The sequence below is a fragment of the Schistocerca serialis genome, chromosome 4, assembly GCF_023864345.2.
Source record: "Schistocerca serialis cubense isolate TAMUIC-IGC-003099 chromosome 4, iqSchSeri2.2, whole genome shotgun sequence".
Lineage (NCBI taxonomy): Eukaryota > Metazoa > Arthropoda > Insecta > Orthoptera > Acrididae > Schistocerca > Schistocerca serialis.
In genome coordinates, this window is record NC_064641.1 from 316674719 (window position 1) to 316692474 (window position 17756).

General features: G+C 40.5%; 1 protein-coding gene across 1 annotated transcript in view; it reads left to right on the top strand.

Annotated features, from left to right (window-relative positions):
* Window positions 1-17756, top strand: part of LOC126474415 (glutamate receptor ionotropic, NMDA 2D-like) — a 580517-nt gene that overhangs the window by 195935 nt on the left and 366826 nt on the right. Inside the window, exon 3 of the mRNA XM_050101884.1 lies at window positions 14689-14836. Within this exon, the coding sequence (XP_049957841.1) occupies window positions 14689-14836 (148 nt within the window). The remainder of the gene's footprint in view (window positions 1-14688; window positions 14837-17756) is intronic.

A 17756-nucleotide genomic window follows, 5' to 3' on the forward strand; every position in this document is an offset into this window, starting at 1 on the left:
GAAAATAGTGCTGAAGGGACCGATAAACGAGAGCAAATGTGCTCATGTACCCAGACCCACTAAATCATAGGTGCAGACTCACCCCTTTAAAAAACGAAGCTTTCGGAGTTCAAAGACAAATTCAGTCATGCTAATATTCTGTCCGTGTCGCTAGAACCAGAGAGGCGACAGTCTATTGAGTTTAGTGAAACCATGACAAGCTGATCAGTTATGGCCTGCCGGCACCCTGGTTGCTGACTTCAGTATTGAAATGCACCTGTGGTCTGCCATTGCTGCCACTACCTACGGTACACGCGGATGAGAATAATGGTGGCCAGCCAGCCCTCCTACATTAAGGGCCATTCCGGAGGATCTGCAAGGTGCACACTGACCAGGCATGGAACGTTAGCGCAGCCTCCTGATCGACTCGTGAGTGTCTATTGCAGTCTTGGTCAATCCACTATGAGTGACGGGCCAAGTCTTCACTAAAGTTGTCATCCTGAGCCACATTTAGCAATCTCCACCTGAGCGCGCAACAAGCTATCTTCGTGAGCGCTGAGGTGGGAACCACTTTGTGTCGCACAACTTTCGGCGGGCGACAACTCGTCATCCCTTTGCTGCCACCAGCACTGCATGCAACTGTGGCACGACCTGCAGAGCGATGTCATATCTCTCAGACGAGCCGTCAGCACTTCTTTATGGCATGTGTTTAAGCCCATATGACAACCACTGCTGTGAAGATATAACTCTATAATCTCAACACGAGAAATAAATGTTATTGTATATATCACTGTGTCACTGACGCCTCCGGGCATAAACTGAATCACTCACGTACGCTTCGTACTCAGCTTACTGTTCACAAGGCGATCCCAGCTTTCCAGTTGCTACACAGTATTATTGTTTTCAATTCCAAATTTATAACGGACAATTTTCTCCTGAAAAACTGAACAGTTCGTGCAGCATCTGACAGCGAGAGGTTCATAGCTTGTGCTGTAGGTGTTATAAGGATACACTGCCTCTTGTTAAGTTTAAATCCAACGTTTCTCCTCAGTAGAATTTCCAGGTTTCCCCAGATTTGGCCTAGTCTGGAGGGCGTAAGGGGGCCTACTGGAGGAGTTTTTATATAGGTGCCTGAGGTAAACCCTGACCTTTTTCTGTGACTGGAGAAATTCGTTTGACAATAAAAAAAATAGATTTTAATAAACCTTAGGCAAAATTCACTAAATGAAGACTGATGCTCAGGTAGTTTCTTTTGTTTTATATTAAAAACCAACATATCGTCGACGGATTGTATGCATATTGGAAAATAATCCGGTTTGAACTAAATGTCTGGGGTTTTCAAAGTCTTTGTTCTTAAGTTACATATTGCCTCGAGCTGAAATGAAGAGATGACCGAAATTAGTAGTGGACAACTCTTCTCAGATCACAAAAGAATTCAAGTCTAGGTTCATTTATTTCGTTATAAATACAAGTATCTCGTACCACCTACGAAGAAAGAATTTGTATCATAAAGATGCTCCTATGGGCTTGGAGAACTCTTCAACTTTCTCCCTCATTGCCAGCCAACACCGAGTATCACTGTGAGTTACCAAGGAAATTATGTTCACAACAGGAGAGTTGAACGTGGAAAATGTACAAATGTACGAGGGATACCCAAAAAGCCAGAATTTTTTTTAACTATATATTTTCAAATGGTTTACAAAACACCTGTATCCCCTTCAAAATGCTCTCCATTAAAGCTAATACGTTTGTTCCATCAGTGCTTCCATTGTTCGTAACATTTTTTGTAGTCATCTTTAAAAATGGCTAACAGCTCCTCCCTCGTTCTTCTCTTGACTTCTTATGTTGACCAGTCTGTGTCCTCTCACGCCCCTTTTCATGCATGGAAACATGAAAAAGTCGCATGGAGCCAGGTCAAGGGGCTTGGGCCAGCGGAACTACGCCATTTTTAGCCGAAAACTATCTAACAGAGATGGCTGTGTGTGCAGGTACGTTGTCATGGAGGAAGAACCAGTCTCCTGCCTGCTACAAATCTTGTCTTTTTTGATGAACACTGTTGCGCAATCTTCTTAAAAGTTTCAGATAAAATGTTTGATTGACCTCTGATCTGGGGGAACAAACTGTGGATGACCTCTGCCCTTGGCATCAAAAAATCAAACTGGCATTGTTTTGATGTTTGATTTGACTTGTCGACATTTTTTGGACAGGGTGACGATGACGTCTATCATTGGTTTTACTGTTGCTCTGTTTCTGCCTTGTAATCATAGCACCATGACTCATCACCAGAAATGGCCTTTGACAGAAAATCTTGATCAGTTTGAAGCTGTTGTTTCGAAGCAATTGTTGGTCAGAACGCGAGGAACAAACTTGGCAGCAAACATTTTCATTATCAAATCTTCTATTAAAATTCGCTGAACCGAGCTCCAAGATAACCCACTAATTTCTGGCAGTTGATCAATTGTCTATAGACGGTCTGTGAGCAGAAGCTCTCCACTTTTTCAGTATTTTCGTCCAGAACGAGGTTTATCATCAATTGACATGTCACCATTTTTAAATCGAGCAAACCACACGTACACTCCAGTTTTTCCCATAGCATCATCTTGGTAAACTGTTTTCAACATTAAAACAGTTTCAGCAGCATTTTTACCGAAAAGAAAACGAAATTTCTCAACTTCACGCTGTTCACTTATACTTCGCATCATTAACAACGAATCAAGAGCAAAACAGCACTAGCAAAAACATTCACTGCAGATGAACAGAACAAGCAGGTCGACAACACAGGCGGCCCTGAACTGGCAAACGGTTGCGTTATACAAGCCTAACGGCAGAAATGCGTACTACACAAGCTCCACCCACGCCAATGTCATTCCGTTTTCTTTTTTTTTGGGGGGGGGGGGGGGAGGGGGGGTACCCTCTCCTACTATGGACGAGGTAGGTAAATGCGGGAGAGGGAAGAGGCGGGGGGAAGAGTAATGTTAAACAAAGTTCGACCACAGCCTAATATACAGGGTGGTTCATTGATCGTGACCAGGCCAAATATCTCACGAAATAAGCGTCAAACGAAAAAACTACAAAGAATGAAACTTGTCTAGCTTGAAGGGGGAAACCAGGTGGCGCTATGGTTGGCCCGCTAGATGGCGCTGCCATAGGTCAAACAGATATCAGCTGCGTTTTTCTTTAAATAGGAACCCCCATTTTTTATTACATATTCGCGTAGTACGTAAAGAAATATGAATGTTTTAGATGGATCACTTTTTTCGCTTTGCGATAGATGGCGCTGTAATAGTCACAAACATATGGCTCACAATTTTCGACGAACAGTTGGTAACACGCAGGTTTTTTAAATTAAAATAGAGAACGTAGGTACGTTTGAACATTTTATTTCGGTTGTTCCAATGTGATACATGTAGCTTTGTGAACTTATCATTTCTGAGAACGCATGCTGTTACAGCGTGGTTACCTGTAAATACGACATTAATGCAATAAATGCTCAAAACTATGTCCATCAACCTCAATGCATTTGGCAATACGTATGACGACATTCCTCTCAACAGCGAGTAGTTCGCCTTCCGTAATGTTCGCACATGCATTGATAATGCGCTGACGCAGGTTGTCAGGCGTTGTCGGTGGATCACGATAGCAAATATCTTTCAGCTTTCCCCACAGAAAGAAATCCGGGGACGTCAGATCCGGTGAACGTGTGGGCCATGGCATCGTGCTTCGACGACCAATCAACCTGTCATGAAATATGCTATTCAATACCGCTTCAACCGAACGCGAGCTAAGTGCCGGACATCCATCATGCAGGAAGTAAATCGCCATTCTGTCATGCAGTGAAACGTCTTGTAGTAACATCGGTAGAACATTACGTAGGAAATCAGCATACATTGCACAATTTAGATTGCCATCGATAAAATGGTGGCCAATTATCCTTCCTCCCCTAATGCCGTATCATACATTAACCCTAGGTCGCTGTTGTCCCACTTGTCGCTTACGTTACCGCTGTTGGTGAATGACGCTTCGTCGCTAAATAGAACGCGTGCACAAAATCTGTCATCGTCTCGTAATTTCTCTTGTACCCAGTGGCAGAACTGTACACGACGTTCAAAGTCGTCGCCATGCAATTCATGGTGCATAGGAATACTGTACGGGTGCAATCGATGGTGATGTAGCATTCTCAACACCGACGTTTTTTAGATTCCCGATTCTCGCGAATTTTTCTGCTACTGATGTGCGGATTAGCCGCGACAGCACCTAAAACACCTACTTGAGCATCATCATTTGTTGCAGGTCGTGGTCGACGTTTCACATGTGGCTGAACACTTTCTGTTTTCTTAAATAACGTAACTGTCCGGCGAACGGTCCGGACACTTGGATGATGTCGTCCAGGATACCGAGCAGCATACATACCACACGCCCGTTGGGCATTTTGATCACAATAGCCATACATCAACACGATATCGACCATTTCCGCAATTGGTAAACGGTCCATTTTACACAGGTAATGTATCACGAAGGAAATACCGTCCGCACTGGCGGAATGTTACGTGATACCGCGTAGTTTTACGTTTTTGACTATTACAGTGCCATCTATCACAAAGCGAAAATGTGGTCCAACTAAAACATTCGTATTTCTTTACGTGCTACACGAATATGTAATTAAAAATGGGGGTTCCTATTTTAAAAAACGCAGTTGACATCCGTTTGATATGGCAGCGCCATCTAGCATGCCAACCATAGCGCCATTTGGTTTCCCCCTTCAAGCTAGACGAGTTTCGTTCTTTGTAGCTTTTTTCGTTTGATGCTTATTTCGTGAGATATTTGGCCCAGTCCTTATCAATGGACCACCCTGTATACAGTCGTGACATTCACTATTGTATAAGTTGTTACTGTCCTCCAGTTCAAGTGACACTAGCGCCCAAAGTGGCCAGATAGCCGGCTGCTCTTAACGTCATCGTAAGACTGATGTTTGTTTTTATTTTTGTTGCGTCCCAAGCATACCGAAATAAAATATAAAATATATGAATGATTTAAAGTTTCATGTAAATACGATGAAAACTCGCAAATGAAGCGACATAGGCTACAACATCTTCATGAAGAAATATTTTCCTAATTGCATATAATTGCAGCTAGCCATGTCGAAAGCAGGACAACACAAGCACAAGAAGTGTCTGTGTTCCTGTCTGTTCTAATTATGATACGTACTTCCCTTGACACGCAACGTTTGTTTGCACAGAGTCTAATGATTTGCACATTCTTACACTTTACTCGAATTTCGAAGACATGAATTTTTATATAAATACTTCTTTAAAAAAAAGACTTTGTTGAAGATACTGACGCTTGTAGCTCTGATGTAGCAACAGTTGTGAACTGTACCGGGAAACTGTTGTATAGCTTTTGACGTTTTATTATAACACCTGTGGGAGTTTTCTCCTGAGCTATGGTTGTGGTGGTTTATTTGGTACCTTGAACAGTGTACGTACTATATTCCATTCCAGTCTTCTGTTTTCCTCATTCATAAACTGCTTTAGTTCGGAATTACAAAACTTCATGTTACTGTGTAGTAATACGACGTCTTTCTGCAAAAGGTTATGTTTTCCGATGTTCACCTGCTTTTTTCTTCTCTTAAAAAGTTTTTCTTCACTGTATGTCAGCAGTCTACAATACAGTCATACATAAACAGTCCCGTAACATGGTATTTGATTCCTATCGAGCTCGTTAGGAAACTTAAGAAATGTTACTTGTATTTGCAGCGCTATGTATGCTCCCTTTCGCAGAAACCATGATACAAAACAAAATAAACAATACTACTCACATTCATCAAATATCGCATTCAATAGTGCATCTTACTACCCGATTGGAGTGCTGCTGTCGCAGTGTATAACAGATTTTATGGTTCAAATTGAACCGTCGTCCTCCCGAATGCGAGTCCAGTGGTATTTTTGTTCTCTACCAGAACTCTGTAGAGATTCTGCAAGCGCTTATGAACAACTGCGATGCTCTCATTTTCCGTCAAAAGAGTCTCAGTGACAGCTCTCTGCCTGGAACGCACGTCCTTCACAGACGTCGTTTTCAAAGCTACGTACAGCACCGCCCTTATCGGAACTTCATGAAACTATAGGAGCTGAAGCGGAAATATTGCATGCTCTCCCACAACAAAAAATGGTTCAAATGGCTCTGAGCAGTATGGGACTTAACTTCTGGGGTCATCAGTCCCCTACAACTGAAACGTCCCCTTTGAACAATTATACATGACTGTGCTTAAACTGACACACAATATTTTGTTAGCGCAACGCAATCTGACTTTCAAAATTCCCTACAAAAGAATGGCCCTGACTAACATTAAACTATACCTTTCACAAATCACTTGCCTCACAAAAATCTTCGCTGCTCAAGCTACTGCAATACAGCGAGCGCCACTACTGCCAGCTAAATAAAAGATTCAAACTATGGAAGGCACTAACTACTGATAGGGATAGTTAGCAAATGAAAGATATTAATAGAGAACAAACAATAATGTATTTACCTTGTTATCATCATATATAAATATAGCAGTTCATGACAAATTTCAAAACTCCGCCATCTCTCTCCCCACATCCACCACTGCTGGCGGCTCACCTCCAACTGCGCAAGTATTACAACAATGCAACGCAGCCACAGACTGCACACAGCACAGCCAGTGATTTTCATACAGAGGTGGCGTTACCAATAAACAAACCTAAACAGCCTACTTACATAGCCCCCATGCTCCCCACAAAAAATTTTTACAAATTGGTTTGGGCAGTGGCCAATACAGATTTGAAAAAATTTTTCATAATTACAATAACAAAGAAATCAAATGCACACACTTATTGATAGAATGTTGGTCAAAAGCTAAAATTTTCTCACAGTCCATAAAGACAGTCCTGATCATTCATCACAGTAAAACTGCAGTGTTTTTCTCAAAGTCTGAGCAGTAAAAGAAAATGCACACAGAAGTAGTGGATTTCCATGCAGTCTTGAAGAAGGAGTGTTGTCTTCCAACGAAAAGACAGTGCTGACTCTCGACATGCAAACAGGTAATGGGCCACAACAGAGCAAACCCACAACAGAGTCATTCGAAGTTTTGAAGACTATTGGTAGGTAGGTCATCACAGAGCAGACCCACTGTAGTCCTGGTAGAGATTGTGGTATTCGTGGGCCACCAGAGGTGCAGACCCACTGCAGTCCTTGTAGAAATAATGGTATTGGTGGATCATCAAAGATGTAGACCCACTGTAGTCCTTGTAGAGATAATGGTACTGGTGGGTCATCAAAGATGCAGACCCACTGTAGTCCTTGTAGAGATGGCCAGCAGCCATCTGTTGTGACTGTGCAGGTGCACAATCACCATTGAAGAGTCTTGCGGATAATATAGCAAGTCCATAACCACCACTTGTGCACTCACAAAGTTTCTGGAATTGTCCTTAGAACCAGCAATGCTGCTATCCAGTCCCTTGCTGAATTATTAACACATGTGCAAACACTAACAGTCCCTACTTCTCACATACTGTGCATATATTATGGCCAACAGAAACGTGTGCAGTGAAATGATACTTAATTTGAAGAACTGGTAACAATTACAATTTGATAACATAAAAATACAATAACAAAGGTACAAAATACATCATTAAAGAACATAGCAATATAGATAACAATTGTAGTAACACAGGCTTTAAAAAAAAGAATAGAAATAAACATATACATCAGTGTTACAGGAATTATGACGTAAGTACATACATAAAAGATCAGAATAATTATTGAAACATCAACTTCACACATGAGCATTAAAACAAAACAGAATAAATAATGTGTAAGCATATTTATAAGGTAAATAACATATTATTAATGCCAATTATATTTGAGGATAACAGTATTCCTCATCATAGTGAATGTAGCTTAATATTAGAAGAAGAAAAAATTCTATGAAACTACACAGAGACAGGAAGAATACAAATACACAAGGGTACACAAACACATGGTGGGATAACACAAAAGGGAAAGGACAGGGTTTGTTTTACTGCAGTATTTTGCATGGAGATCTCCCTTTGTTCATCATTATTCCCAAAAAGTCCTATCTAAGCCTGCTTTCTGTATTCTGTTCATATTTCTTTCAAAATAATTATTTCTGATTGTACAATACTCATTTCGGCCCAAATCTTTTTCATATAACTTCGCAATGCATTCTTTACCTATTCTCCATAGTCAGTTTCTTATATAGTCTCCCTCTTAAGCTAACTTAAATCTACTGAGCTCAGATGCTAAACTAAGGGACGAGGCAATGCAGCAGCACATAAAACAATTAATATAAACAGCAATGAAAAAAAAATGGAAAATCGCAAAGCAAGCTACAGTAAATCTAAATTACCAAGCAATTCAACATTACAACTAATATGAGGCAATGTGCAGCAACAAGAAAAATAAATGTGTAGTAAAACTGGCTTAGCAGAGTAACACAAATTAAAATTCAGTAGCACTATGCCTGGCAAACAGCAGCAGTAAATGCTATAATGTATACCTAAGCATGACAAAGCTCAAGCAGAAAAAATAGTACACTAAAGATAACAATGCAGATAAGGGAAATGTATAATCACATCTTAATGTCTAAGTAATTAAAGTGGTGCACCACAACTATTTCTACAAAAATAAATTACCAAGTACTTGAAAAGTAAATTATGTATGCAGTTCCTGTTATTAGTCCCTTCTTATTGTTCTCTCCATTCCAAGAGCTCCTTTTTCGAAGAATGTGGATCAGAAAATACTTATTTAGTAAATCTGTTGACAGAAAGTGTTCACATAACAGATGCATTTAAGTTTATTTTATAAAACCAATGCTGCAACACAGCTGGAAACCAGATATTAAACAAAATGAGCAATCTCTTAACTACAAAGACAATAGATGTAAAATGTTTCTAATCATTTCATTAGGCATTTTAGTAAATATCATAAATTACGAGCTCCACAGTATGCTTTCAACAAGGAAATGTCAATAGCGAGGACAATGGCATCCCCTTTCTTTTTTTCTAACTGTGCCGCTGAAAGGCTAATGGCTTTTTTTCGGGCGGCTGTCGCCCAGGTGGGTGCCCACGACGCATTACGTGCAGGTGGTCACTTAACTTTCTTACGGAAATATTTACGACAGCAGTTTCCGCTACAGTGACAGTCTCACATAAAAAATTTCACAGGTCTAAAATTTGCGTTGCAAATGTGTAGAAATAAAATCCTATAAATATAACAGCATCCAAAAAATTTTCGCCAGCATTGTGATACATTCACGCATATACACACATTTCATAACTCTTAAAGTACGATTCTTGGTTTCCAACAACCTTTTTCACAAGTCAAGAGTCCCTAACTTCTATTCATTATTCCTTACCTTATTCGTCGACACTTCTTCAATATTTCATCATAACAGCTACGTGGCTTAATCAAATAACTCATATAGCATCAGCCTATTAATCATAAACATACCTCAGCAGCATAATACACATCGTCGTCATAATAATATCATAACATCTCAGTCAATTCTCAAAATCGTCGTAGCTTCCTCCAATAATTTCAAAACCTAAAAAAAATTCTCTGCTCATTTCAATAGTGTCATCTACCTCAAACGTACTTTAAAATCATGCTCCCTTCCCAAATATATCATTCAAAGCTCTCATAGTATCACAATGGTTCCGAAAAAATATGAGCATTTCACAAAGTACAGACAAAATACAATTTCATAAGTGTGAAGTTATCCAACTGTGTAATTGCGTAAACATGTGTCACTGATGTAGTAAAAAAATGTTTATCTCTCAGTTAAATGATCAGATAGCTGTGTAATTTGTGTTTTAGAGAAATATGGTACCGATGTGTAAAGTTGTATAAGCAAATACCATATTAGCTAGGGTTCCTTGTGGTTGCCACACACATGGTACACAAAGTAAGCGTGTACCCCCCTGAGGATTAATGTAGTTATACCCTCAGGTGTTACAGATTACAGCAATGGAATGAAATGTCTCATGGAAAACTTTCTTTGTAATTCAAAACTCTTGAAAAATAAATGGTTTAAGTACAAAATTAATCACTCAAATACGTGTACTGTAGCACTAAATGTGCGTCTTGTTGCAACATAATCTGTGTGGAAGTGTTGTAGTTATCGTCCTCCGAAAGCTAAGTTCTGCAGAAGTCAATGTACTTACCTCATAATACACGAAAGTGAAATGCTTTGCGTATAGATATCTTAGTTATTACGCTTATTGTTGTGATGAAGAAATTACTGTGCTGTAGCGTATTGTTGTGCTACGGAAAAGGCAGTCTCATTGTAGCTATACCACAAAAGTTACTACTAAAACATGTTTTACTTTCCAGAATAAAACAGAAAAACTGTGCAGATATAAAACAGATACACCGCAAAAGCAATATTGTAAATTGTCACTCATTAGTAGCGTCGTGATATAATCGTGTATCTGTCAAAGAAACCAAATGCTAAGTCATCATTAATTCCACAGAAAGTACTTTAAATCCAGAATGTATTTTCAAGTAAACCAAAATGTTGCATTAAAATCTCATTAGCAGTACTGGTAAATGTTCTAAGTATGTGAGCCTTATAGTCGTTACGTAATCGTGCAACTAACAAGCAAGAATGTACACACACAATAACACTGTGACGTCTGTTCACTATAACAATGCATTCGTCATTTCTGTTTCAATAAGTTCTCTTGGTTCTTGATTGGATATTTAACTTCAAACATTGTTGCATGTTAACAGATTCTAAGTCTGACAAGCATACTAGTGATGTAAAGTGAAAAGTTTTATGGCAATGACAAAGTTAAAAAGCAGATTATCTTTCAATAAACGGTTTTACATGTGAAATGTGGTGTAAACCTTTACTCTTCCTACTATGCAGAGGTCCAACTTCAACGCAATTATCATGTGGTATACGTCGGAAAGGAATGCTAAATCTTTCTTAAGGTTAGCGTCTGTGTTATTTTTCTCTGTGCCAGCCGGCGCAGGTGGCTGCCTGCGGCGCGAGTCATTGTCTACCTCTTTGTTGGCGCGCGCCGTTACTAGGATTAGGAGACCTAACTTCTACAAATTCGCCTTGCCGAGAGGGCCCTGCTCTGTTTGAATCCCGCCAGTTCTGATGCAATTCAGGTCTGTCGTTACGATCACATTGTCTATCGTCATGTCGGTAGTTCCTGTAGTTTCTTTCTTGTCGGTTAAGTGGTGGAGAATTTCTCCCTGAATCGTAACTGCACGCTGGACCGTTGCGTCTAAAGTTATTCTGTCTCCCTTGATAATAATTATTTTGGTTCCCATATTGTCTGTTTCTTTGATTGTTTCTGTGATAGTCAATACCACGGAGAGGTGATCTTTCCCTGTAATTATTACTACTCTGCCACCGATTGTCATACGGGTGGTGTCTGTTTTGGTCACGATTTGTGTGGTGAGAATAGCCTTGTCGCGTCCAGTTACCGTTTCTGTCGTCACGGAATTGTGACGGATATGACCTGTAGTGATTGTTTTCCTGTTTTCGCATCCCGCGACTGTCTGTGTCAATTTCTAATTCTTGTAAGAGTCCCTGAAAAGCTTCAATGTCGTCTTTGCAACGTCCTGCTAAAATAAGATGTCGCAAATGTTCAGGCAGTTTGATTAAGCAAATGCGGATGACTTCTGAGGGGCTGTATGGGTTTGAAAGATACTGATTCTTGTGCAACATGTCTTCAAAATATTTCACAAGACTGGAAAATTCAGATTGTTCGAAATGTTTCATCATTATGATGCCATGTTTTACTCGGTCTTGTGTGGCTTGAGACCAATATGCTGAGAGGAAGGCATGGTAAAATTCTCCTTCACTTTGGCAATCGTGAAGGACCGATCACATTCTTACAGCTGGTTCATTCTCCAAGTAGCCACACATAAATTCTAATCTGTGTTCTAACGACCAGTTGGGAGGAAAACAATGCGAGAATTGATGGAGCCATGCTTGTGGATGAATGTCGTTGCCAGAATTCTTAAATGTTATGAATTTACGTGTAGTCATGAACAGCTTATAGTCAAAATCATCATGTCGGCGAGTCGCATATCGGTCATTGTTAGGTCGTGTCTGCCGTTCCATCTCAAAATTCGGTGCACATTGCCAATTTCTTTCATAACTTCCGAAATGCCCTGTGTTATTATTTTGTGGCTGTTCCGTATTTCTGTGTCCCTCTTCCCGTATTGGGGCGCGAGTATCCTCTGAAATACGTAATTCTTGTATTACCTGTGTCAGCTGATCTTGTACTTCCCGGATTTCTCTTTTGTACTGTGTATTGATTTGATTTTGATTCTGTTTGAATTTTCTAATTTGTTCATACTCTTCTGTGTCAGTGAATGCTACAGGTCTTGTGTCATTCAGATCATCATCTACCTTTGTAGATAAGTTAGTGACCTGATCCGAAAGTTCGGCTACTTTCTCCGATAGTGAAGACATTTCCTCAGTGTGTTTTACTGAACCAAGTTTCAGAGTGTCCATTTGTGTTGAAATCGAATCTACTGTGTCCTTTAAGTTTTCCTGAGTTTTTTGCAAGTTGCTTAACCGAATCGGTAGATGGAACTGAGTCAATTTTAACCCACAAGGTCTCATGATTTTCATGAACAATGGTTTGCAGTTCTTTTATGGCTGCTTCGTGATTTTGTAATGCATTTTCATGCCGCGAAAAAATAGGTTGAAAATGCTCACAAATTTGTGTTTTTACGTCATTACAGACTTTTTAACATTTCGATTCAATGTTATGTAACTCAGTAGTTAAATCTTCACGTGTTTGTTCAAGTGTGGTGTCTAACTTTTGAAGATTTTGTTCCATTGTGTCTAACTGTTGCTGTGTTTGTATCTGGTGTTGTTCCATTTTGTCTAACTTTTTAAGATTTTGTTCCACTGTGTCTAACTTTTTAAGATTTTGTCCCATTTGTCTCTGATTTTGTTCCATTTGTTGCATTAATTGCAATAATAATGTATTCGTGTCTGGAATCTGTTTCTCTACGCTTTTCGGCAGTGCATTTGCACCGGCAACATTCACATTTTGACAAGCAGAAAATGTGTCTTGACTTATTTGAGAAAACGGTGAGAACCCAAAACCTGAGTCTACAGTATTTGCAATATTGTGTTCTGTCATTCCCGATTCCCGAGGCGAGCTGTTGCCGACCGATCGATCGATAATGCTTCCCTGTTCACTACCTGTTTCACTGTCTACACCATTATTTGACGCCCGCTCCATTTCCCTATGCACAGTTACCAAATTACTACTTTGAACATTAGTAAATTCATTACTCGGCGGCGCTGATAAGCTACGCTCGTCGTCACTATTATTTCTCAGTTTACTTTGGAGCCTAGTGTTACGTTTTTCACACGTCATTATTGCCACAATATTTCACACGATAACACAGAAAAGCACAATTTGAAGAGCAAAAATAAGAGAACACATTAATATAGCACTGAAAAAATATCTAGTTAATTGCAGCTGCGAAATACTTGGTGCAAATCTACATGCATGCCACAACTGTTTTACTGTACAACAATGAAAGACTGCAACTACAAAGGAGATTTTCTCTACAATTACGCGCTAGCAATAAACAATAGCTACACTAATTACACAAACTACAGGAAAAAATCAGAAGATTCCAGTGAGGTATCCTCGGCTAAGGGTCGACATATGAAACGTCCCCTTTGAACAATTATACATGACTGTGCTTAAACTGACACACAATATTTTGTTAGCGCAACGCAATCTGACTTTCAAAATTCCCTACAAAAGAATGGCCCTGACTAACATTAAACTATACCTTTCACAAATCACTTGCCTCACAAAAATCTTCGCTGCTCAAGCTACTGCAATACAGCGAGCGCCACTACTGCCAGCTAAATAAAAGATTCAAACTATGGAAGGCACTAACTACTGATAGGGATAGTTAGCAAATGAAAGATATTAATAGAGAACAAACAATAATGTATTTACCTTGTTATCATCATATATAAATATAGCAGTTCATGACAAATTTCAAAACTCCGCCATCTCTCTCCCCACATCCACCACTGCTGGCGGGTCCAACTGCGCAACTCTACGCGCTGTTCACATCCAGCTGCCGCTGCCCAACACTACAATGGCGAGTATTACAACAATGCAACGCAGCCACAGACTGCACACAGCACAGCCAGTGATTTTCATACGGAGGTGGCGTTCCCAATAAACAAACCTAAACAGCCTACTTACACAACTTAGAACTACTTAAACCTAACTAACCTAAGGACATCACACACATCCATGCCCGCGGCAGGATTCGAACCTGCGACCGTAGCGGTCGTACGGTTCTAGAATGTAGCACCTAGAACCGCTCGGCTACACCGGCCGGCCAACAGATTTTAGCTGGAGCTTGTAGACTGTATATTTGACTGCAGTACGAGAATATATTAATCATTTATTTGCGTTGGTTATTACATGGTAACTATTTAGTCATACATGGGATAAGTATTCGCAGCGCAAACGCAAAAGACCTTCAGCATTTATTACCGGTTGCACGCTGTCATCTTTAGCCGCCAACACTTTATCAAATGCAATATTTTGTTTATAATGATGATGCTTTTGCTGTATCCGGCCCTCGGGCTTTGAAGCTTCATAAGGGTGGAGAGATATGCGGCAGCTACTGAGCAATTTTTCCTCGCTGTTGCAGGGTGGAACTGCCGAGCGCGCACCGCAACGGCAGCCTCTACCAGTGCTGCTCGGGCTTCTGCATAGATCTGCTGGAGAAGTTCGCCGAAGAGCTGGCCTTCTCGTACGAGCTGGTGCGGGTCGAGGACGGCCGCTGGGGAACCATCGAGGTGAGCCACTGCTAAGCTCCTCCTGTCCCGCCCGGCTCGCTTCTTGTATTCCTGCATGGGCAACACTGACAGCCTGACTGTCTCGGGTGGCAAAGAGTGGTAGACCAGCAGTCATAGTGAACGATTAGCAAACAGTGGTTTGTTAATGGATATTCTTGTTCGGCTCAGAAACATGGGACACAGTATGTACAAAGTCCCATCTCAGTGTGCATGCCCGTAACACACACACACAGCGATGTATAATGGAGGAGTAAGTAATTATTTTCCAGAAGGTAGCATCTCATAGTTTATTTCACTGAGAAAGATATTAATTAGAAATGAGAAACAAAGTTTACAGATAATGTCAGCGACAAAAAGAGATATAAATCAATAATGAACAAAGTACGTTATAATGGTGTTTATCGGGGGCGGCCAAGACTTCAGCTCGCATGCTGTACCTGGCAAGAGTGCCAAGGCGCTCAACCTCGCTTCACATTACCTGCACTCGCTGTCTAAGAGCTAGGAGCGGGAAGGGGGAAGGGGGGAAAAACTGCGAATGCGCTGTATTTAAGTGGCAGGGCAGTTGCACTGCAAACAACTTGGTTTTATACTTCACATTTATCAACAACATGGATCACAAAAAACACAAATTTTCACTGTTATTTAATCATTATTAGTGTCTTGAAGACGTAATATAATTTGTATGTAGTACAAACCGCCGGCGTACTGACAGACGCAGACAATGTCACAGAGTTGGGTTGTTTGGGGAAGGAGACCAGACAGCGAGGTCATCGGTCTCATCGGATTAGGGAGGGATGGGGAAGGAAGTCGGCCGTGCCCTTTCAAAGGAACCATCCCGGCATTTGCCTGGAGCGATTTAGGGAAATCACGGAAAACCTAAATCAGGATGGCCGGACGCGGGATTGAACCGTCATCCTCCCGAATGCGAGTCCAGTGTCTAACCACTGCGCCACCTCGCTCGGTCAATGTCACAGAGTTTCGCGCTAAAGCTGCCACGTAATCGTGACTAATTTAGGTTCATAAACCAAAAACAGTCTTTCGCACAAATATGTAGATAGAAATACTGTAGCACTTTTGTAACCTCATTTCGGAGACGTGGAAACTCTACCAGAGCGAAGCAATTTAGTCGTCCCGGACAGTTTCAACGTAAAAAGATTCGTCATAATTTGAACTACGACGTCTGCACCTGCACAGGGGCGCTTACAGCTGTAACAGCGACGGTCTTGAAAACAGCTCAGAAACAGTTGTAAGACTGACAGTGTACCCAAAATCCTTATGAAACTATCCTTGTACTTCTTTCTAGGCCATAAGGAATTCTTCAGACCTTCAGCTTAGGGAACGGGACTGTCTTCGTCAGAATGTGTTCCTTGTACAATGCAGTTTCTATTGAAGTGCATCCCCATGATGTCAGAAGGAAATTACCTTGCAACGTCTTATTGTGGGCAGATTTTTAAACTATTAAAACTAATGTTTATATTCTCTATTTTTACTTCTTTATTGGTATATTCTGTGCCGTCCAGTCCACTTAAAATGCGAATTCTGTACTCAGTTCCGGATGTTCTAATTTTCGTTGTTGCACTCATTTATTTCCTTTAAGAAATTAAACAGTAGCGAGTTTTACATAGAAGAATCGTACCAGGCACGCCTCTTGACTTAACCTGCGAGCTTTGCAGATACGTGTGAAGTGACTATACCCTTCGTTTATTTCCACTGAAATGTGTTGCAGCTGACAATGGTATAATTTTACTATCCGTACCAAAAATTTCTTCACGTGCTCCAGGCCTGCAAATTTAGCACAAAGTGCTTTTTGATGTACAAAATGATGAATCCCGTCTGTCAGTCTTTGTGATTGTTTGCTCCTTCATCTCCACCAAAATTTTTAAATTTTTTCTAAATGGGATTGTAATGTTGTTTCATATCATATCTGCACTGCCTGTCACTTATGTGAATTGAGAATTCTCATTCCCCTCTTTTGTCACTCCCATTCATTCTAAAGGATTCCGACGATGGATAGCTAGACTACCTCCTTTGTGCAAACAGCCACTGGACATGTGGACGTCCTTCATACCACGAACAAATAGCGAAGGGTAAACAATACTGACACCACGATTCTGTCGAATTCAGAGAGTTATGCCCAATGAGAAACGCAGCACCGAAACGCTAAATGAAATGTCGCGCTTTACAGGGTACTTCTGGGAAGGACCGAGCAAAGGCGAGTGATGTTCATTTTACGCTGACCTCGTGCTCAAGAGCTCAAGTGGATAAAACTCAGCATATTATAAACGTTTGTCATAGCTGACTTTTATCCACTTGACGTCTTGTGAATGAGGTCAGCGTAAACGAACATGTTTTACTACCAAAAAAACAGTAAGTGTTATACATAAAGATGACAGCTCGAACTGTTGAAACCGGTCGTCGTGAATAAAAAGATATTTCGTGTGATCTTGGTTTTTGAATAATTTTTAACAGTTAAAGCAGATCGCCCTTCAATACTCTCATAATCAGAAAATTCAGTTAGTTACCAGCTACATTTAATTCGAGCAAGAAAACGACTGATTCCAGCAGTTCATTTGGAGAAAATTATAGTTAAAAACATGTCAAGGCTTTGGTACAGTGACTAGGATGCATTTATGCGCATTACACCTCGATTACGTTGCTGAAGTTATAGCAGAGATCAAGTCTTTGAGGTGGTAACAGGTTGTACCATGAAGTTCTTTATATACCTTGTTTCATATACATGTATGCACTGTACTATACCACTATTGTGAGACGCCATGAATACGCTATTCTACAGTCAAAAGCCACTCAGATGCTGTTCTACAGCGTGGGGTATGCAAAGAGTACCCCACCGAGCGTAATAGTCGACTGCCACTTCGCACACACGAATGTAGACTTTTAGGGTGCAGTAATTGAATCAGTG